Genomic DNA, 26,814 nt, shown 5'->3' on the forward strand with positions numbered 1-26,814 from the left:
TAATTGATTTACAGAGAGGTAGAAGCTCAGCCTGAAGTCTTTCCCTAGAATCTTGCTTTTATAATATGCACCAGAAATTGAGGGAACAAGAGAAATATCTGATTTCTAACTGTTGGAAGATAAGACAATTGGATATTTCATATGAAGAACCCAGCAGAGTTGGTCATTGAGCCTGACAGAGAAGTGAGAGCTTCATTTAAATGTCATCCTCTGTAATTTCTCTTTATCCCTCACATATTCCCCATAGATATGCATTCCAGATCACAGAGTGGTATATAACCCAAAAAAAAAAAAAAAAAAAAGACCAGCAACCTACAATAGTATTTTTGAGTATTTTAGTAGTGGGCTACCTGTAGAAAGGAGATGGGACAATTTGCCCTGTCCCCAGTCCCCATGGGCATAGAAGAGGAAAGGTGTGCCAGATAGGGAGAGCAAAACAGACCAAGAAAGGGGGAAAAGCCACAGAGACAAAGAAAGAGTTTCCCAAATAATTACACAGTGAATTTCGCTGCAGGTGATTAGCAAGTTTTATGGCTCAACTAGACAATAGAAGTCTTTTAATAGAAGATTCAGCCAAGCAACCTACTTGTTTTTTCCCTTCCAGTGGGCCTCTGCTTGAAGCCTTAAGCCTTTTGCTTCTGAGTTAACACACTTTTATGTGCTGGGAATCACTAGCCTTGTTACAGATGTAGTGGTTAGTGTGGTAAGAAGCTTGTCTCCTGCGTGCAAGTGCTAAGTGGTAAATTAGCACGTGATTATTAATCCACATGATGGGAATTGTGAACTCATCTGGGTTATGTCATCTATTTTTGTTACTTGTACAAGGAACATTTTCGCGCAGCAGGTGTAACAAAAATTATCTCTTCACTATCAAATAATCTGGAATCAGAAACTGCTCTTTCTTGACAGGAGAGATTATTTATGTGTTGGGTTTTTTTTCAAATGGCATAGATAAAACAATGGGACAAGCTCACTGAAGCCCTCCCTAGCATGGGCATCCAATGGAAAGCAGTGTCATCTTTGGCTGCATCTGCTGTAGTGCAAAGAAGCAGCTGCCCCTCAATTCCAGCAGTGCCCTGGAAGATCAGAAATTGTTGTGCTGAAGTCAATGTGGCGACCATAGCTGGAAAAACCCCTTGCATTTAAACCATACCCAAAACACTGTACATGATCAAACCATGAAGACTCGTGCTGTAGTTTTCTTCCTGGGAACTTCTCTTCCTCTCTTCTTTTCTTCCCCTTTTCTTCTCTCCTCTTCTTCTTCTTGTGGGTAGTTGACTCACTTAACACTGCTGGGGCTGGAAGGGACTGGAGTAACATCATACTAACAGCCATCGACAACCTTTTCCACTGTTTTCTCAATTGCAGATGAAATCGGGGGAGATGGCTGCCAACATTGCTCGGGAGCTTGCGGAGCACACAAAAAACCACTTGTATGCCGGTGACATTGCGTACTCTGTGTCCGCCATGGTCCAGCTGGTAAACTTGCTTGATGTGCAGCTCCGAAACCTGACTCCAGGCGGGAAAGACAGTGCTGCACGCAGCTTAAATAAGGTAAAAACAAAGGGGCTTGGGAAGGGACAGAAGGCTGAAGAAGGGTTTGGCTCTCCCTGGAGATCTGTTAAAAATGTCTTTCTGAAGGACTGCCATTTTAGGGCAGTGATTCTTTTGTAGTAGACAAGAGTATCTGGCTGTTTTTCGTTTACAGTGTATTTTATTCTGCTGAGAAACGAAACAGTTGTAAATGCCAAGTGTACTATTGGTGCTGGGAAATGTATACCCTTAGATGTGTAGATATATGAACTCCAGGTACTTCACTGTGGTCTCAGCTCTCATAGCTCAGTATGAGAATAACTCAAGTGATGCCACAACAATTATTTTGGACTTGTGCCAATGTGAATGAGACCAGAATTTTTTCCAGCGCTGTATAGGTGAAATACCATGTAATGTGATCCAGAAAATCTGAATATTTAAAGCCCCAAAAGACAGAGAGATCTGTATTTTGATTTTTTCATCTTGTAACATTACAAGATGCTGATGTGAAGGTCAAATAAACACTTTTATGCATGAATATAAACAAATAAAAGCAGACAGAAACTTTTATTTACACTGGAGATACATTTACCAAAAGCAGATAAGATGCCATTTCTTATTTACACTTAAGGTCTTCAGGATGATTTAGTATTAGAGGGCCTTTTTAGTGATGACCTGTGACTTAGCCCAGAAGCACCTTACTGCATGATAATAGTGTGGTTTCAGTGCCCCCCGACTGAGAAGAATTATTAGTCCTTTCATCATTTCCAGAATTAAGTGGATAATACTACATATTAAAGGTGCTAGAAATTGCCAGTCGTGGGAGGAAATACAGGCTGTAGAGTCTGTAAGGATACATTTAAAGTTGAGGGTTTCCTTGGTCCAAGGCCCCCTTCATCACTGAATCTCATGTAAACTCATGGGATAGGACTTATATAGGATTCAGATGGTGAATTGTGCAGGCCTGTTCGTCAGAACAAAGAGCAAATGAACCCTGTGGCTATGAGCACATGGTTATATTGGCCATCCAGTTAAAATAAGACACAGAATTTTGTTCTCAGCTGCATAGTTGGCGCTGACAGCCCTGGCATCCCTGTAAGTGAGAACAGAACTTGGTCCCAAGGTTATATGGGGAATAAATGATCCCAGCTAAGCCTGAAATTTCTTGTGTGTCTTCTGAAGAGAAATGCTTTTCAGAGAAGTAACATTGTCTTTTTTCTTGTAAGTTATTATTGTAGATTTATGTTGTTTTAAATGCAGAGGGCTTCTGGATTGTTTAAGATTACAGTCGCATGGGAATTCAAGTCCTGCATCTCATGTGCTTTGCATGTGCTGTGAATTGGGTTATGCTGATGCTTTTAATTAGTGCTGCTTCCAGCTATTTTATAACAGTGTAGGTAATAATTGTATTAACTGTTACATCGGCATAACATTATTTGTTATAATCACACCATGGTTCTTTGTTTGAAATGATGGTGATGTCTGACAATATCAGGTAAAACCAGCAATTAATGTCACCTACTAACGGGATTCATGGTTGTAGTCTGCTTGCTCTTCTGAATGTGCCCTAGCCACACCCAACATTTTTTCACTTCAGCTTTGCAAGCACTTATTTTTCATCTTTTTATATCCCACCTTCTGAGATTTGTTTCAATTACATTAAATGGGATTGTATCGCAGGGGCAGGTATGAGTTACCAAGGGGAGGGGAAAACTGGGCAAGGCAGAGCTCCTCAGCTCGGCTGTCACTCCTGGGGTCCCCCTTGCAGGTTTTCCCCCCCTGCCATCAGCTTTGCACAAGCAGCTCATACAAATCAATTGCACTGCTCATTAAAATTCTGGACCGCTTGGAGTCCTGCAAAACAGCGATGCGAGTCAGTGATCCAAATGACAGGCTCGATAATTTACTTGCTCTCATTCCCCACTTAATTCTTTAGAAGAGCAACTGCTCTGTGTTCATTTAAGAATGCATGAATTCAACTTGGAAGTAGTATTGGGCAAACAAAAGGCAGCAGAGTTACTGCTCCATTTTCCCCTTCACTGATCAAGAGTATTTCAAAAAAAAAAAAAAAGGGGGGGGGGAAATAATTTGCAAAGAGTTTTGTTTAGTGCTGTTAAGTCAGAAAGAAGAAATAAAGTAAGCACTAACCATTAAATATTCTTTTAATCATTAAAGGAAATGTGCTGGGGATCTGAAAGCAATCACCTGTGCTGTTTTGTACTGGGGTTTTTTTTACAAGCTGATGTACGATGAATTGAAATAAACTAGCATAATCAGAATTTTTTTAAGCCATCATCTTTCAGGAGCCACTTTCCTGTCACTGAAAGCTTTATGCTTTCCACTGGATCAGGCTTAATTAAGGTAATAATTGTTCTGTTGCAGACTGGCAAGACCCCCATGTGGATAGCTCTGTAATTTTTAGCAAGGCTTTCTTTGATCTCCATTTGTTTCTGTAAAGTCTTCATACTGGCCAAGTTTACCCAGAGGAAGATTTCTACTGTTACAAATTGATGAATTAGAAATTGAAATTAGGCATTGCATGATACCTGGGTGTATTTTGTTTATTTCAGAGCCTCAAAACTCTTGGGGACAAATTTGGCTCTCAGCTGTACTAATGGGATTGCACTGCTGTGAGTTGAGAGCACAAGTTATCCCGAATCTCTATTGATGTGCAATTTCCAACCCAGGCACATCAGCAAAAACAAACCCGCCCAAGCCAGTCGCTCTGAGCAGCCTGATTTTGTGAGGTTTAGTTGCACCTATGCAGAGCTTATGAATTCTAGCTTCCTGCTGCAGACTGCTTGCAAAGCCCCAGGAAGATAAATAAGTGCCTGTTTCAATGTCATGACACACTAAATTGCAGTTATCAGGCAGGAGGCATGCAAGTGCATATCAAAGTACAGTCCTAAACGTAGGTCCTGTGGAAAAGGTGGGTTTCTTTGTGAAGAGCTATTCAGCATACAAAGTATTTAGGCCCAGGAATTACAAAGGAAAGCACAACTTGGTGTGAGAGGACTAGAAAATGCGTTCCTGGAGAAACGGTTTAATCCAAAGGGCAGAAAATGGCCTCCACTGGAAATATTACATTGATACCCATTTCATTGTTACACCCTCTTCAGTGACCCTTTATGCTATCAGGAGCCCTGGCCAATGCTCTCTCCTTCAATGCTGTGTGTTATCACACTCGACATTTGCCCGAGCTGCCTTTAAGGAAGCTCACAGCGTTGAAGCTGGATTGCTATAGGTTTTGCCTTGAGCCAGAGACCTGAGCAGGTGTATCAGGATGGGTCTGTACAGGTCCATCCTGTATCAGAATGCAGTTCAGCATCCATCTTGCTCCCTGGAACTGATTCCGCTCATCCAAAGCTTGGTTATACCTCACTGTGCCATCAGCACTGTCTGACTGCAGAGCCCACGCTCCTCTTATGTAAATAACCATCAGCCCCATCCTTTCCAGCCTTGGTGATGTGGAAATATCATGTATGATCTCCAAGCTCTAAGAAAAACATCATCTCTTGAACATCTCTACTTGACTTCAGTGTCTTCTACCATCTAACAGTTTCTCTTGCAAAGTTGCCAGTCTGTGCTTTACTTCACTGAAAAAGGACTAACTCATATTTCTGGAGGCAGTCCTTCCAGCCTTCCACTGCTGCCTAACTCGCATGCTTCCTTTGGTTTGGTTGGTTTTCAGGAGCTGTTTAAGAAATAAATGAGGGTTTTTTCATAGGCATTTTCTTCAATTTTTTTTTCCCTTGTTCTGTCACTAACTTGTTTTTTCTATTCCGTCTTTAATCTGCTGTCTTTATGGACTCAGCTTCAGAAAAGGGAGCGCTCTTGCAGGGCCTATGTCCAGGTATTTCTTGTGTTTTTAATACCCATGTCCAGTTGTTTGACTGAATGACTGTGAAGTTGGTCTTGTCTCTGTGAATAATATGATTATTACCATCTTTGTGGCAGCAAGTTCTAAGGTTAAGGTTACAGGATAATAATTTCATTTTTCATCTTCCCTCACCTGCTCAGTTGCCATCAGACTTGACAAAAATTTGGGGCAAAATCTCTAGACCAGAAAGTGGGAAAAAACACAGTAGAGATCTGACAATACTTATCTGGCCATCAGAATAAGCAAAACAGTATGGATGTGTGCAAGTAAAGAGTGTAAAACTCCTGCTCGTGGAGGTGTCTCCAGATCAGCTGGGTTTTGCTTATGACATGTCACTCATATAATTTCCTTAGTTTTCTTTCTTCCCCTCTTACACTTGCAAATTTAGAAACAATTCAAAATGGCAACACTCGGCATGAGGGAGGAGGTAGGATCTTAATGAAATGCAGAGTGTCCTCACAGAGGGATGTAGGAAGGAGAAGAGTGCTGCAAACTAAATATAGGATTAAGAACATAATGTCCCATAAAGTTCACCCAGCTGTGGCCTGACTTTTCTAGGCTTACATTGTGTTTTACATGAACAAAGTCAAGCCCCAGCTTTTTTGGAAAGACCTGCTTGTAGGCTTTTCAAGAGTGGGGCCTCGGGTTGTGTTATTTATCCTGTCACCTTGCCTAATAGCATTTGCTCCAGTGACTTTTATATATATCTGTTTGTATACTATGGATGAGTTAATGCTGCTTTAAGAAATGTAAACATTTTACCTTCTAATTTCTGTCTTCTGCCTATGAACATTGATGTACTTACGGGTGGTTGATCATTATTTATAACTGTATGTATAACATGCAGAGGTGTAAAAATGAACCCCTTGTTTCTGGAGGGGTCTGTCTATACCTGAATTTTCCTGCAAAATTCAGCTGCTTGCAGTCAGTATTGACTTCATCTTGTGAGCACATATTTCATTTAGCATGTGGGATTAGATGGTTTAGATTTCTAGGACGTTAAAAATAAAACAGTATCCCTCTGTGCTGGTAGGCTGTCTGTCTTCCCTTTGGACATGATCATGAATAGAAAGTCACCTTATCGCTTCCATATACGTTAATGGATAAAGATGAATTGTGGAGTTACACATCCCTTGTGTGGAGTGACTTCTCTTAAGATCCCAGAGAAAGTAACTGGCATCTGAAGGAATTTAGGAAAGTTTATAGTGCAACACTCACTCCCAAGCTAGCTGTCTTGTCTACTGGTACCACTGAAAATGTGGTGAGGCTGGTCTTGTTGAGGACCATGGAAGATACCTGACCCATAGTGTCCCTTCTACTAGCTGCATGGTCATACTCTTCAGAATTGATGCATGCTCCTGGTATTGTTGTCTTCTTTCAAACAGTAGTGAATAGTGAGTTTAATATACTTTACAGAAAGCTTGGCTTTGTTAGAATATATCCTGAATGTTCTGCACAGTTTTCAGTTTACCCTTAATTTCAAGGACTTCTTCCCTTTCACTTGGAAAGGCTACTTGTGTGCTTAAACATTAATCATACGCCTACTTCTTTAGTAGACGAAAACTGATGAAAGCTCATTGCCTGAGCTGTTTAGTTTAAATATGGACAAAGCTGGTAAATATATTGAAGAGGACAGTCCTGTAATGGAGGGCTCAAAGAATGAATTAGATGACCTAATTGAACCTTTCCAGCTCTGCTTTGTATTATATGGAAGTAAAGTAATATATCTGGACATATTCTTATACAGTATGTTTCCATTTGGAAAATCATGTAGCTAAAGTCATCAGAAAATCTTGTGAGAGAGAATTTGTCTCTAATTGCAATTAAATGTGATGGCAGATACTCCTGTTACAGGCCACTTATCCTTTACCAGTCAGCGAAATGCCTGGGCTGGCTAAGGCAATTTAGCAAAGAATTTTGGACAAATCTTAAACGGTGAAATACTGGAAGTGAAATCAATGGAAAAAGAGAAGTCATTGGGAAATATGCCACTGATGCTAGAGAAATAGAGTTTTCAACGTTTCTGACATGATCTCCTTGTGCTGATCCCATTATTGTGAAGAACATCCATGGCTGAATTCTGTTCACAAGGCTGGAAGTGTACCTTCAGTCCTGTGTTCCCTAGACGAAGGAAAGTCCAGTACAAAGTCCGTGTGAGAGATGTCCAGCAATTGTAAATATCAAAAGTGCAATTGAGAAAAGGTGGCTTTTGGGGAGAAGGCATGTGACTTGAGAAGACAATAATTACTAAAATCAGCGTTACTGTTTTCTTTGGGCTGATAAATTTCAGTAGTCACAACAGAGCCCCTGTAGTGATTGGGGTGTAAAGTCCTCTTGAGTCCAAAATAAATGAATATAAACAAATATGTAAAACAGATCTGGAAATTTTGTGAGTTATTCAAATATGAGACTGGGAACGCTGTATCAGATTATTATCTCATCTCTCTGGGTAACTTTATAATTAAAACAAATATTGATTTAATTTGTGCACTGTCACAATATTTGTTGAGTTAAAAGCTCAGGCATGTTATTTACTGGAGATAGTCACAAGTGTGGTAAATGATCTTTTATGTATCAAAAATCCAACAAGAACCAACCTGACAGGTGACGTGATAAAATACATACTAATATAATGACTGGACAATTGTTGGGAGACTTTTCAATCACAGTGATATTTAAGAAATTGCCACATGGGCTTTAATTCGTGGTACTAAGAGTCAGCTTAGGCTGAGCTGTCCAACGTGGATATCCAAGATGGTCAGAGTGGCCTCAGAAAGGTGCTCCATTAGCTAAAGTGAGCTTGAACCTGATTCATGGCTTTTTGGAGAGCAGAGGTCTACACCTCTCATGCCCACCTTTCTGCAGCGCACTGTTCTTGCAATCTATTTTGGGAAAGGGATGGAAAAGTCATCATGTGGGAGAATGAGTCACAATGGGTGACGCATTTGATTAGCATAGCTTCATTTGATGACTGGTGTGTGACATAAGCCTGTATGGATTTTCTGTAGTTTTTTCAGAATTTATATTTGATCATTTTCCAAAGGCGTTCCTCCTTAACTGAAGCATTGGAGTTGTAGAAAACACAAAACATTTGGTTTTGGGGGGCTGTGAAACTGGGTTTGATGTCACAGATTTCTTCCATGCCTTCAGCAAATGGCATGTGCTCACTATTTCTCAGCTCCGCAACTTAAAATGCCATCAGTACAATTCCCCTGGCCTTTGGGAAGGGAGGTGGGGTAGTAAAGAAAAGAAAAGGCTGAGTACTCATACAAGTACTCATATATTGCAGTAAGTGAGGCCATATTAACACAGAAAACTTAAACATGGGGGAAAAAAATTAGATAATTTTGCTGTAAGTTTTAGTAGCTGGAAGCATAAGCTGTAATAAAGGCTCATACCGCATCTAGGCATGTAGAGTCTTTCTATTACATATGTGCCCCTGATTGCAAAATCTGAGCTTTACTTCTTGCATCTCTTGGATTTGTGGGATGGACCTCTGGGGCATTGGGAGGCCAATGAATTTCCCTGCAGTGCCAGCCAGTGGCCTCTTCCTATGTGAAATTGCATGCTGCATTTGGGATGCAGATCTCAGAAGACAGTAACTTCACAGGGTTCTCATTCTTTTTTTATTGTTGTTTTTTAAAGCCAGTCTTAGTGGCTTAAAAGGTGGAGGCTGGTGAATACAATAGTTAGCCTGAGTGGCAGCTTTGCAGGAAGGGTGGAAGAAGGCAGCAGAGCATTGCTTTTCCAGGATTTTCCTGGTCTAATGGTGTCTGCTGCCCTGGTTCCTGCCATCCTTCGGGCTGTCCTGTAAATCAGTTTGCACTGTTTTGTAGTTCAGCACTTGTCTGGACAGCAAATGGTGAAGATTATGGAGGTACCATCCTCTCCATGAAGATCACAAAAGCTTTTGGTTGCAGGTGTCATCTGAGCCACCAATGCAGTCGGTGTTGAGCTGCTGGTGGGTTCCTGGTAGCAGTGACAGGTGGTTGCAGTCGGAGTTGTCCTTCTGGTTTTCCTGGAAGTTTTCTGAACGCTTCACGCTTGTAATGTGGGCTGTTTGAATAGCTGTACTAAGCAAAAAATGAAAGGCTTTCCTCAGAGGATTCAAGGCATTAAGTTTAGAGCTGAGTAGAAGAGACTTTTTTTCTTTGTTAACCTAGTAGCTCTCAGCAGATGAAAAGGTGCATCTGGGACTTATCCAGTACTATTTAAAGTGGATTAATTCTGTTTGTCCCACTTCTCTCTTGCTTGCATGGCTGGTCCTAACTTCCATGAAGACTAAACGAAAGAAACTTGTAGCTCTGAGGGGGAGCATAAATTGAATTATGCTACATTTACTTGTGTTGTTGTTCTGCCTGTGACAAGAAAGACTCTAACCTCCATTTATATAGAAAGGAGCAAATTAATGAAGATTTTCAAGTTCCTTGTTTGGTCATTTAATTGGCTGTATGACAAAGAGCTCTGCAGTGCGTGTCAAACAACTTTCAGAGTCCTCTAATGATTTGTGCATTGCTCGACTCCTGATGCTATTCTGTGCAGCCTGTCAGGGAAGGTATCGTTGTTAAAGTGGCTGGAATAAATTGGCTAGCAGTGTGCATACAATGTCGTATATTAACTATAGCTACAGGGAGTACTTTTAGCAGCTTTTTCAAGAGATCGAGATGTTTGCCCATCAGCATCAAAGTGCCCCAAACTTTAATTTAATATAATTAAAAGGACATCTGAAAGAAGTGTGACTCACAGCAGGGTTTTGCAGTTTGGTAGCCCTTTGTTAAAACTCTCTGAACTTAATATACTTCACAGCTTGAGAAACGTGCATTTGATTTGTGTCAGTAAGAGTGAAACTAGAAATTCCCACCATGCGTGTTTCTGCCACGGTGACCCTGTTGTTAGGGGACAGGAGGATCAAAGCAGCAGACTTGGATTTGTCACCAGACTCCAAAATTCTTCACATAAGTATGAAAAAGGAAGGTGACCACATATTCCTCTGCCTACAACTGAGCTACACCTATGGTTATGTGTCCACATGTGACATAGCAAAACTGAGAAAAAAAATCTAGTGTTTTCTGCATTTCTGTGTGCTTACTCATCTTTAGTCTGAGTCAGTCCTGGATTCTGGTGGCACTGGGAAGTCTCAGTGTAAATTGCCATAGAGGTCAGTGGGAGATGTCCCTTTGATTTGGACCACTGGAGGAAAGGATGAGTTTCAAGGACTCCCTAGGAGTTCCCTTGAAGGCTATAGATATTCTGGCAGAGGCATTTCTTGTTTGCAAGCCATTTTCCTTTCTTGCTCACTTCCCCAGTGTAATTACTCTAGCGGTTGCTTGTATAGTCTCAAATCCCAAACAGTAGGGCAGCAAATACGATGATTCATAAATGCAGTTCACAGCTTATTCTGCAGGGAAGATCTCATTAGATGAAATAGATCGTATATTATTTCCTTCTTCCCAATCAATTCTTTTTATTTTGGTCCTATAGATGCCTTCTGACCTTAAAATATTCTTCCTCGTATAATAAGCAAAGCAAAACCATAACCTGTAATTTGTAACTTTGTTCTATTTCTCAGATCTCCTACTTTTTAGTGTGCTCCCATTAGGAGATTATTGGTAGTTCAAGGCCAAGATCGCAAACCTTGCATGCCTAGCGCAAGACCATTAATTCCATAGTTAAGCATTTTGTAGATAGCCTAATTTTAATAAAGGTCAGTGCCTTTCTTCTCACCGCAGTGAGTTCTCAGAGCCACTGAAATTCAGGCCATTTCTGAGTCAGTACAGTTACTACAGCCACAGCATAAACATTTGCTGTAGAGTTGAAAGGAGAAGTTTGCATGCTCTTTCTTGAGATCCTTTGCTCTCAATCTCTGCAGCAATTTTAGAAATCCCTTTGCAAGGTCAGGGGAAGATCTTTTGCCTTTGCCAGTCACCACTCTGATACTAGATATAGGCTAGTGCTTCTGGCTTAGTTTTGAAGCCCGAAGCAGAGATTAGCAGTAAATATTCTAATGATTTATTTATTTTTAAGCACTCGTTGGAGTTAATCTAATTTCAATCTAAATATGTGTTTGTCCATTTTGTTGAATATTATAATTGTTTTGTGATTATCTTACTGCTTTGTAAAAAGTCTTAACCAGTGGCTGGGCTTCTCTGTAAGAAATTGTCTCCAGTGTGCTTACTTATGCTTTGACCAGAGACAAATTTTAATTTGGAATTTAAAGAATACATGACAAGGTGAAAAACCATCTGAGGGTGAAGAGCCTTGTCAGACAGATTTGAAGGCACTTCTCAGTTAAGAAGTCGGATTTAATGCCATCTAATAGCCAAAATTACATTTTCCTTGTTTAGGAAGCTGAAGAAATGACACATGCATCTATTTTTGACCCACAGAGCAGATGACTATTCCAGTTTGATTATTGACCCCTGTGTAGTAGAATTGGGGTGCTGTTCATTTGCCACTCTAAAAAGACATGTAATTTCCTGATCTGGTCCTTTTCAATGCAATAACCTTGTCAGAAGCAGTTCCTTGTATGCCCAGGTCCATGCTTTTATGCTGGTCCTCTTCTCCAAAGGGCCATTCTGGCTGCACCAGGTATATTCAGAGTTAACGGGAGTTTCTCTTGCTTTTTCTGGCCAGAGGCAAGAATCGCACAACTTCCAGTAGAACTTGCCATTGATGGCATTGATTGTGCCTTTAACTCAATTAGTTTAGAGGCTTGCAAATATTGATACCTTAAGAAAAGGTTTTGTTTTAGCACTGAGTGTTTCATATAAATACAGAGCAAAACCAGCTGTTCTTCAGCAAGGAAGCAGGTAAGCTTTTTTAAAGTACCACCGCTTTCCAGTAGGAAAAAGGAAAAAAGAGTATAATGTTGTGAGCATTGAACCACATCCACATTTCAGTGCTCTCTGACGGGTTTTTCATTTTTCACTGTGCACTGTGGATGTGAAAGGGTTTTCGTGCTTTTTTTCTCCACTAATTTGCCATAAAACCTCAAGCTGCTATTAAAAAGTGGGCTAGTAATGTTTATGCATGCTTCGAATACAGATGATGATGCACTTGTTCTGGAGTGGTACCTGAAAACCTCAGACAGGAACAGAACCTCAGACCATAAGCACAGCCTGAGGCTGTGTTTGTGTGATTGCACTCTACAGTCTTGGCACTGCTGTTCTCAGAAAGAATGAACAAGCCTTTTTTGATGAGGCTGTGCCAGCAAACACCTTTGATACAGGAGTAGCTGTACAAGCACTGCTTGTTTCATGCACCAGCCACGATTTTAGTCTACCGATGCAAAGCATGGCCTTGTTGCTGTAGCTCCTTCTATCCTAATTTGTGAAAGTGCATTACATTAAGTATTCCTGTAAGATCAAGGAAGACAAGTGTGAGCACTATGAGACAGGGCTTTAAAAGTTATAAAATGCAGATATTTTAATTAGAGATGTCATTGCAAAAGTGGTGCTTTAATGCCCTGTGCCACTGTCCTCATTCTCCCAAAGCTACTATAGGAGGTAAGACCTTGATGTAGGTTCCATGCAAAATAGTGTCTACAGTGTGCTCACTCTCCTCTTAAGGAGGTGCACTTTTTTATGGAAGGTCAGTTTGCTTATTTGAAAATTACTCACTAAAAGTATGCAGCCAATATTCCCTGTAGGGCCTGCTAGTATTCATTTGCCATGAAGCAGTGTTTTCTCCAGTCCTAAGTTTGTTGTGTTTTTTGTTCTTCCATCAGCTGCTCAGCAAGAGGCCAAAATGAACTATAAAGTTTAGAGAGGTCCTAACTCCAGGACAGCTGCTGGTTTTCTAAGGTTAGAAACCTTATGCTTAACCACCATAGCACAACACAGTCTATTCCCAAATTTGGCAATGAGATAAGTATGTCTAACATCCCTTAGTGATTTCCAGTGTTGACACCCAATTAAAAACAAATTTTACATTACAGAATCTGCTTTTGTCAAGGAGCAGTACCTTGGATGTTGGTATGGTGAGAGATAAATAAATGAATGTGGTATCACTGGATATCTACTCCCCTCCAAGATTTTAATTGTGTCACATAGACAGATATTCTCACCAGACTTTTCTAGAGGGGGAGAAGGTAAAACTAAACGAACAAGCAAAATTCAGTTTTACAGAATGAAGGAGCTGTCACAAAGGAAATCAGTGGGATATGTATGATTGGCCTTTTAGTAATGCATAATTACTGTAAGGCCTCTAATTAGTCGCCTTTTGACAATACATTTTTTAATACCAATTTGTAAGTGTCTGAGGAGGAAGGTTTAAATTTTATTTCTGTTTTTTAACCTCAGGACAAAATCAAGAAACCATGAGCATATGCCCTTATTTGGGAAAAAAATCTCCCTCTGCAATTTATTAACATTTATTTACATTGAATGTACACTCTGTGATGCTATATAACCACATAATGAAAGGGATCACCATTATGGGATTTGTGTTCTGTGCTTGGTATGTTCTTGCTCTCCTCTTGATGTTCAATTGTAGCCACTGCTGGAGACGTGAAAGATCCACCAAGTATTCTCTGAATCCGGGATGGTTGCTGTTTACAGGCTTGTATTTAGGGAGTTTGGCTTTGCATGTGTAGGTACCCTGACATCACAGGCAGTATACCTATGTATATACACCTATGTATCTCAGGATAGAAGGGCAGATGGGAAGTCTTCCTTCCTGGCTCCCTTTTGCCATGCTCTTCTTCCCTCGTTTGATCTTAGGCTACAAACAAGTTAGCTATGCCTTGGAAAGCTTTCCCTTTATGTCATTTGAGTTACTTTTGTACTTCCTCCCTGGGCATACGTGTGTTTGTGCTGAATGTTCATTAAGCCTCAGCAACCATGGCATTGGTTTAGTGCCATGCTGTGGGTGATGTTGAGGTATATCTGGGCTCCAAGGCCCACATTTTTATTTTGCATGAGGCTCAAAAGGGTGCATTTGGAAGAGGGATCAGGCAGGGGAAGAGAAGAAAACAACAGCTAAGTCCTTTAGCTTGTGAAGCAAGGACAGGGTCTTCAGTGAGGTAGACATGAAGCATCCTAGGTGTTGGGTTCTTCAGGGATAGGATTAATCTCATGTGACTTTGGGCACCTAAATGGGGATAATAACTTGCTGGAGTTCCTTCTACTTTCAGTGCAGAGAGAGACTAGGGAGCATCTGGGCTTCTGACTTGGCTGCATGTTAAATTCTTGATGTGAAGTTGGGTGAAACTAGGTCAGAGCTTTCCTAGCTCTCTCTGAAAGTCCCCATCTTTATCAGGATCACCAGGGATCTCAGGTAAAACCTATCAGACCATCAGCTCCCAAGCACACATGTCTCATGTATTCTTCATTTCAAAGGGCTAACCCTCCTACCACTGGTCACTGAGAGGCTTTCCTGGGAGTTTGGCGCTGCTGTTTCTTCTATGCTGGAGCTTCATCAGACCACAAAGCTATTGGAGCAGGTGCCAAACCCACCTAAACCATGACAGCTCAACTTAATTGTAAAGGCACAGGCTGATCCTTGTCCCGTATGCCTGCCTTGCCACAGTTCCCGCTCCCCTTCCCAACTTTGCCCAGCTGGTGTCTTTGTCTCAAGAGATGCTGTTGCTTTAACAGCTGTTTTGTTTCATTTAAACACCTACCTCAGCTCCTGTCCAAAATGCAAACATTTCATTAGCACCTCATCTCCTTGGCTTCAGCCCGCAGCACTCAGCCATAATGAAGTGCTGCACTCGGAAATATAATGCGGAGAACACTTGATTAATGCACTGAGACAGGTGAGGGGAGTGACCCTCTGGGAAAAGCTATGGACTAAATTCATCTTGGACGTAATGCCAGTGAAGACAGTCTACCAGCTTTGTTCAGATACGTGCTAAGGACTTGACCAAAAGTCCTTGGAAATCTTTCTGGAGCTTTTGCTCCAGATCCAAAGTGATGTGAAGTGGCTGGTTTCAAGTTAGTCACCTCAAGAGGATGGATGCTCACCATCACCGTGTCCATTGGGTGGGGAGTACACATTGTGCAATAAGCGCCACATTAGGCCTAACTGGTGTTCCCTCTCAAATTTTGCATGCATTCATGAACACATATTTTAAAAAAAAAAAGCATTAGATAGAATAATTTTTCAGGGGAAAAATCTTTGCAGCAGATGTTTCACTCTAACACAAATATTTCAGCATCTGTTTCATGTTCTGACAAATAGGCATTACCCTCCAGGAACTGGATCTGCTGCACAGACTCTTTCGACTGTTCAGATATTGATAAAAGTATCCAGGATGTTGTTTTAGCAGAGATTTAAAGACACCATTAGTAGCTGAGCTAAATGGAAGCAAGGCAAATTGTAGTCTGCGTGATAACATTGAAAGGGGAGAAAAATCCTCATTTTCTGCTTTCCATGCATAAAAGATCATGTTGTGTAGAACCTGCACAGCAAAATAGTCAAGCTTTGGGTCACCAGAAAAGAATACTACCTCCTTTTTGCCTGTAAAGAGATAAGCTACCAAAGTAAACTACAGAATTTTATTAAGCGCTACAGAGATCAGGCTTCCCAGTTTTAAAAACTGAAGAAAACACATTTAAATGATACGGATTTTTAGTATTTCTTCTTGACTGTTAAAACCAACCAGCTTTTTGTGTGCACATATTAAATATGTTAAGATACTTTTTAGACTATTTAGGAAAATCAGTTTAAGAAATTGATTTATGGTTAATAAGTTCCACTTAAGAGTGAATGAGAAAGGGATTCCAGTCTTGGATTGTAAAGGCTTGACAGCAAACACATTTTTTCAGTAACACTAGAGGACAAGATTTTCAGCCATTTAGGTCTGCTTCAGTGGCTGAAGCATGGGTTACTCCATATGTTGGGAAACCAAGCTATGAGACTCAGGAGAAATGTTGTCTATTAATCAAGGGACCAGGGCCATAGCTTCCAGGGAGAGGAAAATCTGTTCAAGGTACAGGAGTTAACTGCTGATGAATAAATGTAGGTAGGAGGGTAGGAGCTTTGTACTGTCAGAGGAGTCCAATTCTGGCTCAGTCTTCCAATAGGAACCATGGTGGTATGAGAAGCCTTCCATCCTCAGGGACAGAGATGCACATGGCAATGTCTCAGTGAAGTGTCTTTGCTGGGATTAAAAGCACCAGCAGTGGCAGGTGTAGCTGTCTTTGCTTCTCCTTGAACCTTGCTGTAATTGACATTTTTTTGAAGGTCACCTGAATATAGCAATAAAATCAAATTCTGGTTTGATATGATTATATTCTCCCATTGCACATTTGTATCTGACCATGACTGGTGAGTGAGTCAGGATGCCCTGCACTCTCTGTGTCATGTGTTGCCATTGTAACACTCCTCTTGAGATGGGTTTAGAAATACCAACAGGAGTAGATACTGAAGTATTTCCACAAAAGTGAGTCCATGGGGCATCCTCTAGGCTTGCAACATATTGAAATCCCATGTGAAATTCCACGTCCTTGCCTTGCAGAACAGAGATGTGAGTTTGATGCCTACACGTTCAGCATACAGAAAATTATTAACAACAGCAACTTCATCTCAGAGGGAAGGTTGGTTTCTGCAGTCAGCATTAGCTGGCAGTGGAGGTGTTTCTTTGTGGGGCAGGCCTGCCTGGTGACTAGACACTAATCAGCAGGAGAAAGCACAATCAAAGTACATTTTCTTTTTCCTTTTCCTCTGCACAATCAGTTCTACCAACTGGTACTGCTGGTGTCATTAAAAAATGTTAGCTAGAAGGTAGTTGAGTCAGCTCTGGTTGGTATCAAAGCGGCGATCTCAGGTTAAACAAAACCTTCAGGTTGGGTAGGTTCTACTGCTGTAATTTTGCAATCATGAGGCCAGCACAGTTTCGTGTGATCTTGGATGTGCATCCAGATTAACCTGTGGGAAGTTCTCCATGGGAGAGCTCTTTGTGCATGGCAGTCCAGGGCAGAAGGTGCACCACAGGAGGGACTGTGGGACTGACTCCTTCCTGAATGGAGCAATTTGAAATATAGTGTCTCAACTAAATCTCTGTGGGCACCTGCTGCTGCTTCTCTGGATGAAGTGGAGTAACTCAACTATCTCTGTGTCTTCATGACTGCCTGCCAGAAGTTATGTGGTGGGAAACACTCTGAGGAGTGTAGCCCTTGCAGATACTAAATACCTTTGTTGGATGCCCCAGCCCGACTCTTGAATTCTGATGCTCAAGGTAGCAGCAACCTTCTTCACAGATGGGTTTTGAAATCTGTTTTCTTGCATGTTTCCTGAATGATATCCTTATATTTCTGCCACCCTGCCCCCAAGCCCTAATTCCTTCTTACTCCAAGCCCAGAGCTGCTGATCACGGAAGCAAAAAAGCACTATTCCCAGCCTGCATTTAGAATAAAGTCAACATTGCCTCCATCTCCCATCTGATGGGATAAAAGATGCCTAGCTCCATTTCAGGCTGCCCCAGTGGGTGGGGAAATGAGATGCTGTGCTCTCCCTATAAATTGACATGTGTGGAGGATGGGACTGAGCATATGTCAGAGGTCTTGATAGTGCTTTATGTTCACTAGGGCCTGTTCTCACTCAGTCCCTCTCCCTTGCAGGCCATGGTGGAGACGGTGAACAACCTCCTGCAGCCGCAGGCTCTGAATGCGTGGAAGGACCTGAACGCAAGTGAACAGCAGCGTGCAGCCACCAAGTTACTCGACACCGTGGAGGACAGTGCCTTCGTGCTGGCTGATAACCTGTTGAAGACAGACATCGTCAGGGAAAACACTGACAACATCCGTAAGGGATAGATCCCATAAATACCAGGAGCAGCTAAAGGGAGAGTAAAGGCTGGAAAACCTGGCTTCGGTCTTGGCCCCTAGATTAACTGGAAAGCAATTTGTTAGATATGTCTTGGCCCTTTGTCTGAAAGACTTAAAAGCCTTTCCAAAAGAGCCTAAAGGAATAAGGCAGCTGTCTACCCTTTAAATCCCATGGAAAATGAGGACCTAACCTGCCTTTATTACTCCAAGCTTTGAGGGCAAAATCTGCACTAGATTGCACCGCTTCATAGGGAGATTGTTCATCATAATGCAATTGTGTTTCATTTCATACAAATTTGTGTCTTTATTTGGCTGATTGTTGATTTAATTAAAAAACAAGCATGATGGAAAGCACCAGCACTCCCACTGTGCATATGTAAAATAAGAACAACTGTTCTTTCTATGAATACAGATTCTGAGCACTGATAACATTTACAGAAAGTACCAATTGCCAGTGGCAAAGAACTAGCATTTTCAGATTTTCATTTTAACCATTGTCCTTAATATCCTGAGGTTCTTGTTTACAAGAACCGGTTGTCTTTTGTCTTCCAGAGAGAGTATCATTTATTTGCTTTTTTTTTTTTTTTTTTTTTTTTTAATTAAATTTAAAACTTCTTCAGGGCAAAGATTTAAAAAGAAATAGGAGCCCAAACAGAGTCTAGCGTGAAACATTGTAGGTTGATTCTTCTGTTCTCAGATGGTCTGGAACACCATTTTGTAGCTTTGAAGTATCGTGTCGAAGATTATTTTGGTAGAGATTTTTTCTTAGCGTTGGTCTCTCTTGCAAACAGAGCTGGAAGTTGCGAGACTAAGCACAGATGGGAATTTGGAAGATCTGAAGTTTCCCCAGAACATGGGCCATGGGAGCGCTATTCAGCTGTCAGCAAATACCTTGAAACAAAATGGTCGAAACGGTAGGTTCAGCACCTCTGGCCACACCGGCATCACGGATCAGTCATGCTTTAGGCATAGTTTTGTGTTGAACCAGTTGCAATATAGTATTAATTACTATGTTAATATTCAAATAATGGCAGCATCAGTTGTTCATGCCCTTGACTGAAAGCTCAGTTGGCTGGCTGGGAATGTATTATATTGCTAAGTGGTTCACAGCCTTCAGAAGTATTATGTGCTGGTAAAAATGCATCAGATCCTTAAATGATGTGGCTGTTGGGGCACAGTGCTGAGTCCAGAGAAGTGCTTTTAACTGCTGTTGTCTGCAGTAGGAGGCTTCAGATGGGATAAAAAGCTTGTTTGAGTAAACTGCTTCACAGTGGGGCACTATACAAATACCTGAAAGGGGAGAGGGAAGAAGAATTAGTAACAAATATTAATAACGAGCCAAGGTGGCAGAAAAGGTTGATTAACTGTTATGAGTCTTAAGTCTTCAGTGCCTTTCTCTCTGAAGCTTATGAACCTCCTGATATAGCATAAATTAAAGATGATGTTATAAACGTGAATGGTCTTCATGCTGCCAAACCATTTATTTCCAGACCAGGAATTTGAGCAGACGGGTTTGTTGATCTCTATAGCCCTACCATAGACGAACTTGAAACTGCCAGACTTTCTACTAATGGGCCTAAGATGCTCCTATTTCTGAGTTCCTTTAAAATTTAACCTGTGTGCAGGTGGAAAGCACTCTAGTACTTTGATCACTGCAGGCAAAACATGGAGTGGTAGGGCAGTATTACAGCCAGACCAGATGCATTAAAACTGCCAAAAATTTCTGACAGCTGTTGAGAGAAAAGTTTGGTCTGGTGGTTCAGAAAGAAAGTTTTGCCATTGACTTCCTTGATGGGATTTGGTACCTTTGCATGTAGGATTTGAAGAGAAGTATTACTTTTAGAGCAAAACTCCAGTGGGGTAGGATTTTCACTCTGCTGTCAAGCTTTGGAGGTTTGCAAGGAAAGCGAAACTTTTGGCAGGAAGGAAGGGGAAGCCTGTATTTCTAAGCATGGTATCACTAGAATTCAGTACAGCCCCATCAAATGGCATCTGCCCAGAGGTCACTAAAGAGCTAGAAATAAAATTATCCTAGAAGTATTTAGGTTGGGAGGGACCTTTGGAGTCATAAGTGCTTCACCTTCCTCAGAAGCTGGGGTGATTCCTAAACCTCCCCACAACTAATGTATATAAAGGCAAACTAATCCCATTCAGTTCTTATTTATAGCCTGTGAAATAACTTGCAAAACAGAAGGCAAACTGGATGGTTTCAGTTAAAAACAGTTGGCTGGTAGTCTGGGTTTTCTGCAGGCTACCTAATGCTGTGTTTTGTGGAAGAGGGGATATGTGATTGGCAAATTAAGAAAACTTGTATGTATTTTTAATGAAATTTCTGCAGTTTTGTTTTCCCCCTTCATGTGCAATTGGAATTGTGTTAGGAAGTTAAGTATTCCTTCTCCCAAATTTGTCCTCACACTTTTCTGAGGTAGTCTTAATTTATTAATGGACTGAATTACAGTTTTATACTGCATCTGTGTGACAGGCCAGAACGAAACATGTTTCTCAAGCATAGCCTGGAGGATAAAGTGTTATGTTAGGTGGGAAATGGGCCATCTGGCCTCTTCTCTCTGGAGCCAGTTACATCCACTGATGCCAGAAATAAGCCCACCTTCTCTGTCGGTCTTCCACCAATCTGCTTATAAATTTGTTTTGAAAGAGGCAGCTCTGCCCTTTGTATCTGTGGACTGCTTGTTGCACCTCATGGTGCTCATTTGGATTGGCAGGAGGAGGTGAGTTTTCATATGCCACATCTTGGTCCTTTCACATTTTCTCAGAGAAGTTTTAAAGTTGGTGCAGAGAAGAGATTTGTCATCTAAAAAAACCCCACAAAACCCCAGTGCGCTGACCTGGCTATCTAACCTCTTCTCTTTTAGGTGAAATCAGGGTGGCTTTTGTGCTGTACAACAACCTGGGCACCTATCTCTCCACGGAGAACGCCAGCATGAAGTTGGGAACAGAAGCAATGTCAACTAATCACTCTGTCATTGTCAACTCCCCTGTCATCACAGCAGCAATAAACAAAGAGTTCAGCAATAAGGTTTACCTAGCTGATCCCGTGGTGTTTACTGTCAAGCACATCAAGGTGAGTGAGTTCAAAAAGTGCTTCTTTTTTTATTTCAATTTCTAAAACAAAGTGATGCAAAAGTTGGCTGATGTGAGGCCCCCAGCAGTCCTTGATTAGATTTTGAATTATACATTTGTTCCTTTGCACTTTGTGTTATTTATGGAGAATGTCTCTTTTACGTTGCATTAATAAAAGTAAAGAAAGACACTCCTTTGAGCTGATGCCCATTGCTCAGTTGCTGACACACGTCATTCTGTAATTAAAAACTACCAATATATTAGAATGGACCATAATATTATTTTATCATGGTGGCAGAGGATATTAAAGGAAAGTGGAATTACAGTGAAATAGGACAGCTACTCCTCCTGTTAGCCAAGCGCAGTCACTGCAGAAGTTGATTGCTTAAAGCAATTAATTTCTCTGCTCTGCAATGCAAATGAAGCAATCTGGTTTTGAAGAGCTGGATTTAGTCTGTGGCTGAAATTAATCAAGAACAAAGAAGTTTGCATTAGCAAAGAGAGCAGCAACAATCTAACTTTCTCTAATATCAGCAAGTAATACTTGACGTATAAACCACTTCTGATTGTTTATCCAAAATTAAAGGATGGGAGTTGCAAAGTGCCTCTGCAGAAAAAAAAAAAAAAAAAAAAAAAGTGCATTTAGAAATCTCTGAAACCCTATAATTTTTATTGCATTTATTCATTTCTTCCCTGCAGCAGTCAGAAGAAAATTTCAATCCAAACTGTTCATTCTGGAGCTATACAAAGCGTACAATGACAGGGTATTGGTCCACCCAGGGATGTCGCCTCCTGACAACTAACAAGACACACACCACATGCTCCTGCAATCATCTAACCAACTTTGCAGTCCTGATGGCACACGTGGAAGTTAAGGTAGGCATCACAGATTCACAGGCTGCCAATGAACTGGGCAGGAAAAAGGGTCAGTGTAACACCATTTTGTTACTGACAGTGTGGCTGAGCAGGGATATTGCTGTGTGACAGTAACTAGTGGTAGAAACCATTTGGTCTAAATCTTCCTTCTGCTATATGGTGAAACAGGATATAGTCACACCAGTGTAAAGCCTGTCTTGATCTCCTGGCATGGGCAGCTCTGAGCTGAGGATCAGTAAGCGAGCAGAATTAGCTGTTGCCACATCCTTTGCTTACTGGTGTGGAACAACTCCTGTCTAGGTCCTTGCTTTTCAGGACCTCGCTGTGCCACCAGGGAGTAGCAAGCACCCTGGGTTGTGGGACAGAAGCATGCAGAGCCTACCTCATGGGGTGCAAGTTGTGTGTCCTGCTTGCAGCAGTAGTAGATACACCACTGCATATGTTTGTGTGAGGTGCATGTGTGGAGCCAAAAGTATTTTCCAGCTTCCAACTAGGGGAAAAAGACACATTTGCTGCGTCTCTATGTGACAGTGAGCTACGCATAAAAGGGAAGCTTCTTACACCATCCTACGTAGACTGTACATCTACCCGAGGCCAGTTCATGATCCGCTAGTTCCCTTGCCTGCATTTAGGTCTGTGGTGTAATTCTGGATTCCCACATGACTATCCCTACTGGAGCTAAAGAAGTTACTGCTGAAAGTAGATATTCATCATGGTAGCAGTGGCTTGGGCAATGAACTGCACATTTGGGATTTTATTCAAGAATGGGAAATGGTTGAGATGGTCCTCCATTTCCTGAGCTGTCTAGGCTATCTTTGGTTGAAAACAGTCTCAGCTGCTGTAGAAAGAATAGAAGGCCCTGATGCCTGAAAGATTTTGGCCTAATGATTATCTGTGTTGCTGCATCTCCATTTCATGTGTCTGATGCTGCAGCTAAATCCACAGCTCTGAGGTAAATATGGATCTGACATCTTCCATGCAGGCAGAACGTTTTAGAGCCACTTCCATGGCTGCATAACTGCAAAAGCTATTATGGTTTTAAAGACCTTTTCTCAAATAGTCTTCAAGTGTCACTCCTTTGTATATTTTTGTTTCACTTGATAATCTGAAGAGGAAAGTAAAGACCCACAATAAAAATGTATATTGAAGCACCATCATGCATGACCAAAGCTCTACACAAAAAGACATGGGAGCCTGGCAGAGGGGCAGGATAGATCCACTGCTGCTGCAGTATGACAGATCCATTGTATTCGGCAGGAGTCACTACTGGTCCCGGAGACATGCCATTAAATGACTGTGGCATTGTCCTGGGAGATGTCTGAAGAAATGGCCTATTCAGAGCACATGTTTACAGGTTAATGGCATTCTGCAGTCCAAGTCTGTTTTTGCCAGTTGCCTACAGCTGCTTGAATTATCAAAAGAAATGTGGTTTTGTCTTGTTATCACCTGCCTGGAATTAACATATATACCTGAGTCACTGAAGTCAGAGGTTGCACCTGGGAAGTGCAGATAGCTTTGTGCTCCACTGATGTGAATGAAGGTGATCCCTACTGCATGCTGCAGATACAGGCTAGCGCTGAACAAGCCTCTTCCAAATCTGCAAGTAGGTCAGCCTTGTCTGCATGGCATTTCACCCAAACCATAATAGACTAGTAGTGCTGGTGTTATTTCATCTTGCAAAAAGAGAATGTGAGACCCTTGCTTGCCCATGCTCAGCCAACAGGTTGGAAAGAACTACAGCTGGAAGCTTTCCAAGTACCAAGCCAGTGTGTTATTAGCTGGTGGGTGTTTCTGGGTGTTAACGAGTGCCCTCAAGATTTTCAGGTCATGTTTTATCATTTGGCTGCAGCCAAAGTATCATTGCTGTAAGAGCCAAATTGGCTTCACTTTGTTGATTCTGATGCAACCAGACAGCTTCCTGGCATGTCTGCTTTAGCAATCATCCAGGTCTGAGGGTGAAGGGAGGTGCAAACATCTGCAACTCTTCCCTCCAGCTACTCGTCACCTTGCTCTTCCTGGTGGCACCATCACACTCGGGTCTGCTGGTGGAGTGGCCATGTGGGTCTTGGCAAATCTGGGAAGTGGCTTGTTGATGTTCCTTATGCAGTTGAAATGAATTGATTTTAAAGTCTTGGCAGCAGAATACCTTACGGTTTGGAAAAGGTGGAGGTTTAAAAATAAATGGGGGTTGTTGTTATTCACTGACTCACACTCATCTCTCGCAGGCATGCTTTTGAGCCATTTTCTTGTCTTGTGTCTTCTACAAAAAGGCATTCTTTGCCTCAAAGACTTTTTAGTCTTCTTGGAGGTGGAACGATCCTAGGGGAAAGGATGTTGTGTGCTTGTGCAGGACCTCTTGCAGCAGTGTTCTGGCCAGTGACTAGGATCCCTGGAGAGGACTGACGTACAGACAATAATTAATTTTCTGGGATTTTTGCAACAGAAACTATTTTCTCCTGTAATTGAGATTTGTAGTTTACTGCCTTCAGTTTGTTGGATTTTTGGATCCGTAGGGAGCATTCTTTGGTGTAATGAGTGTCCACAGCACCCTACCTAATGAGACCGAACACTGGGCATCGTGGGGAGTGGACACTGGAGTCCTGCTCCTTAATCAAAAGCCAGCACCAATTTGACAAGTGTCACTTCTGGTCATGAATGATCTCCCTTCCTGGTAGCATGGCAAAAGAGCGTGTTCTCTGGAGGAGACCTCAGTGGCTGCTCTGCAAGTTACGGGCTGGGATTTAATTATTAGCAGAGTGTATGTGGCAAGGCGGAGCTGGAAGGTAGTGCTGCTGAGGAGGTGATTGATGGCCGTCTGGCTCTCTAGCGTGAAACAGCAATATGTCTTTGTCCGTAAGGGGCAGAAAATGTCATTGGCTGACCATGATGGCAGGGATTTATTGGTGTGCTTCAAGAGTAGAAGTTGCTGGGATCAATTCCAGTCTTAATAGGACAGTACCCGATTAAGAGGAGGAGATTTTAAATTGAAAATGCTTTCTGCCCTTTAAAATTACTTTGGCCCAGAGTTTCTTATTCACCCATATATTTCAGTGGGGTAAATAAGGATGCCTGAGACCAAGAGCCTGCTGTGCACACAGGCAGGATGCATAGCTGCTGGGAAGAGCGATGAACCTGCACCTGCAGGTATGCTTCCAGCTGCTGTCAGAGCCCCAGCTATCATGTGAAGAGGACAGCAGGAACATAACGACCTGTGAATTGGACCTCGCTGATGCATCCTTCTGGCAAAGGATGACCTTACAGACCTGCAGCATTCATTGCCACTTTCGGACAATGTACCAGGAATAATGAGAACCTCCCTTTTGAGAAAGGTTTTAAGACTTGGAAACAAATCACTGCTTTCATCAGATAAGTTAATTTGACTTGTGCTCAGTCTCGTAGATATTTTGTTAAATTATGAGATATGTTTAATACAGATGAGATCTCTGTTAAATATCTATCAGTTGTTTGAATTGGTAGGATATTTGTTATGACCCTTAAATGCTATAAAAACATGGTGGTTGTCATGCCAGGGAACAAAGCCCATAGCTAAATAAGACATTCTACCTATGTAGTTGTTGCAGAATTATTCAAAATTTACAAGCTGTTTTTCATATAAGCTTGTGCTTTGCATCATATTAATTATAGCAGATGCATCTTAAATGTACCATGGGAAAAATATGCAGCCAGAAAACAAGTTCAGAGCTGGTGGGAAAATGCAATTAAAAAAACACCCAAAACAGAATAAGCAAAGGTACCTCAGGGTAGATAAATGTTGCTTATCACCATGTAGTGAATGCCAGAGCTTACTCTTCTCTTTAAAATAAATAAATAAATAATACAGGAGAGAAAAGGGGGAAAAAAGAAAGGTATTTTAACTGTAGCAATTAATTGGAAGCTTTCAGATGTTACGCTATACCACAAACACATTACACCGTGCTAATTATTTAGGGAATGGAAGCATAAGCCAAGCTAAGGAGAGAAAGGAATAAAAATATATGAAGTCTGAATGGATTGCAGTGGTCCATTGCCTAAAGCAATACAGCCATTTCAGATATAAAGAGCAAGCTGAAGTTATTGCAGTGCTGGCTTATCCATATATTAGCACTTGTGGAATTGAACAGCAGTGAATGAAAGCAGAAGTGGGTGCAGGACTGCAAAAACACCTTAACTGCAGAATTAAATTACTGAAACCGCTATGTAATGAATTTTGCCATACAGATTGTTTTGTACCATCAAAGGGGTTCATTCTCAAAAAAGAAGATATATTACACATTAGAAAAAGTAACGTGTTTTGATATGTTATTAAATAAGAACTGGTTTAATTAAGCAGAAAAATTACAAAATGTGCTTGTCTTTAGTGAAATTTTAAAACTCAAAATATAGCCGTCTTGGAGCATGTGTTAGGAACAGAGATCTGTGACTTTAATCAACTCCAAGAATAAGGAGTTGTAAACAGCGCATTTGGTTATACCTTTGATCATATATACCTATTAGGTCAAGTAATCTATGGCTACGGGGCCAATTCAGAGTTGTATCTCATTGCAATCCTTGAGCTTTTTGTCTAGGTGTGCAGTAAGTCACTCCAGGCAGTTCCTTGAGTTCCCCACCCTCAGCTTGACACACGTTGGTTTGGGTTGAGCCCTAGTTATGTCTTACTGTTTCCTAGTTCTGTCG

At 41.4% G+C, this 26,814-nt stretch overlaps 1 protein-coding gene across 20 annotated transcripts in view; it reads left to right on the forward strand.

Annotated features, from left to right (window-relative positions):
* Positions 1-26,814, forward strand: part of ADGRL3 (adhesion G protein-coupled receptor L3) — a 529,795-nt gene that overhangs the window by 429,072 nt on the left and 73,909 nt on the right. For 17 of the 20 annotated variants that reach the window (XM_074905383.1, XM_074905366.1, XM_074905365.1 and 14 more), the window contains 6 exons: positions 1,369-1,554; positions 5,348-5,386; positions 17,977-18,160; positions 18,975-19,097; positions 21,057-21,265; positions 21,964-22,140. In XM_074905383.1, the coding sequence (XP_074761484.1) occupies positions 1,369-1,554; positions 5,348-5,386; positions 17,977-18,160; positions 18,975-19,097; positions 21,057-21,265; positions 21,964-22,140 (918 nt within the window). The remainder of the gene's footprint in view (positions 1-1,368; positions 1,555-5,347; positions 5,387-17,976; positions 18,161-18,974; positions 19,098-21,056; positions 21,266-21,963; positions 22,141-26,814) is intronic. The other 3 variants (XM_074905373.1, XM_074905379.1, XM_074905369.1) reach the window with 2 other exon arrangements.

Source organism: Athene noctua, chromosome 4 (genome assembly GCF_965140245.1).
Source record: "Athene noctua chromosome 4, bAthNoc1.hap1.1, whole genome shotgun sequence".
Taxonomy (NCBI): Eukaryota; Metazoa; Chordata; class Aves; order Strigiformes; family Strigidae; genus Athene; species Athene noctua.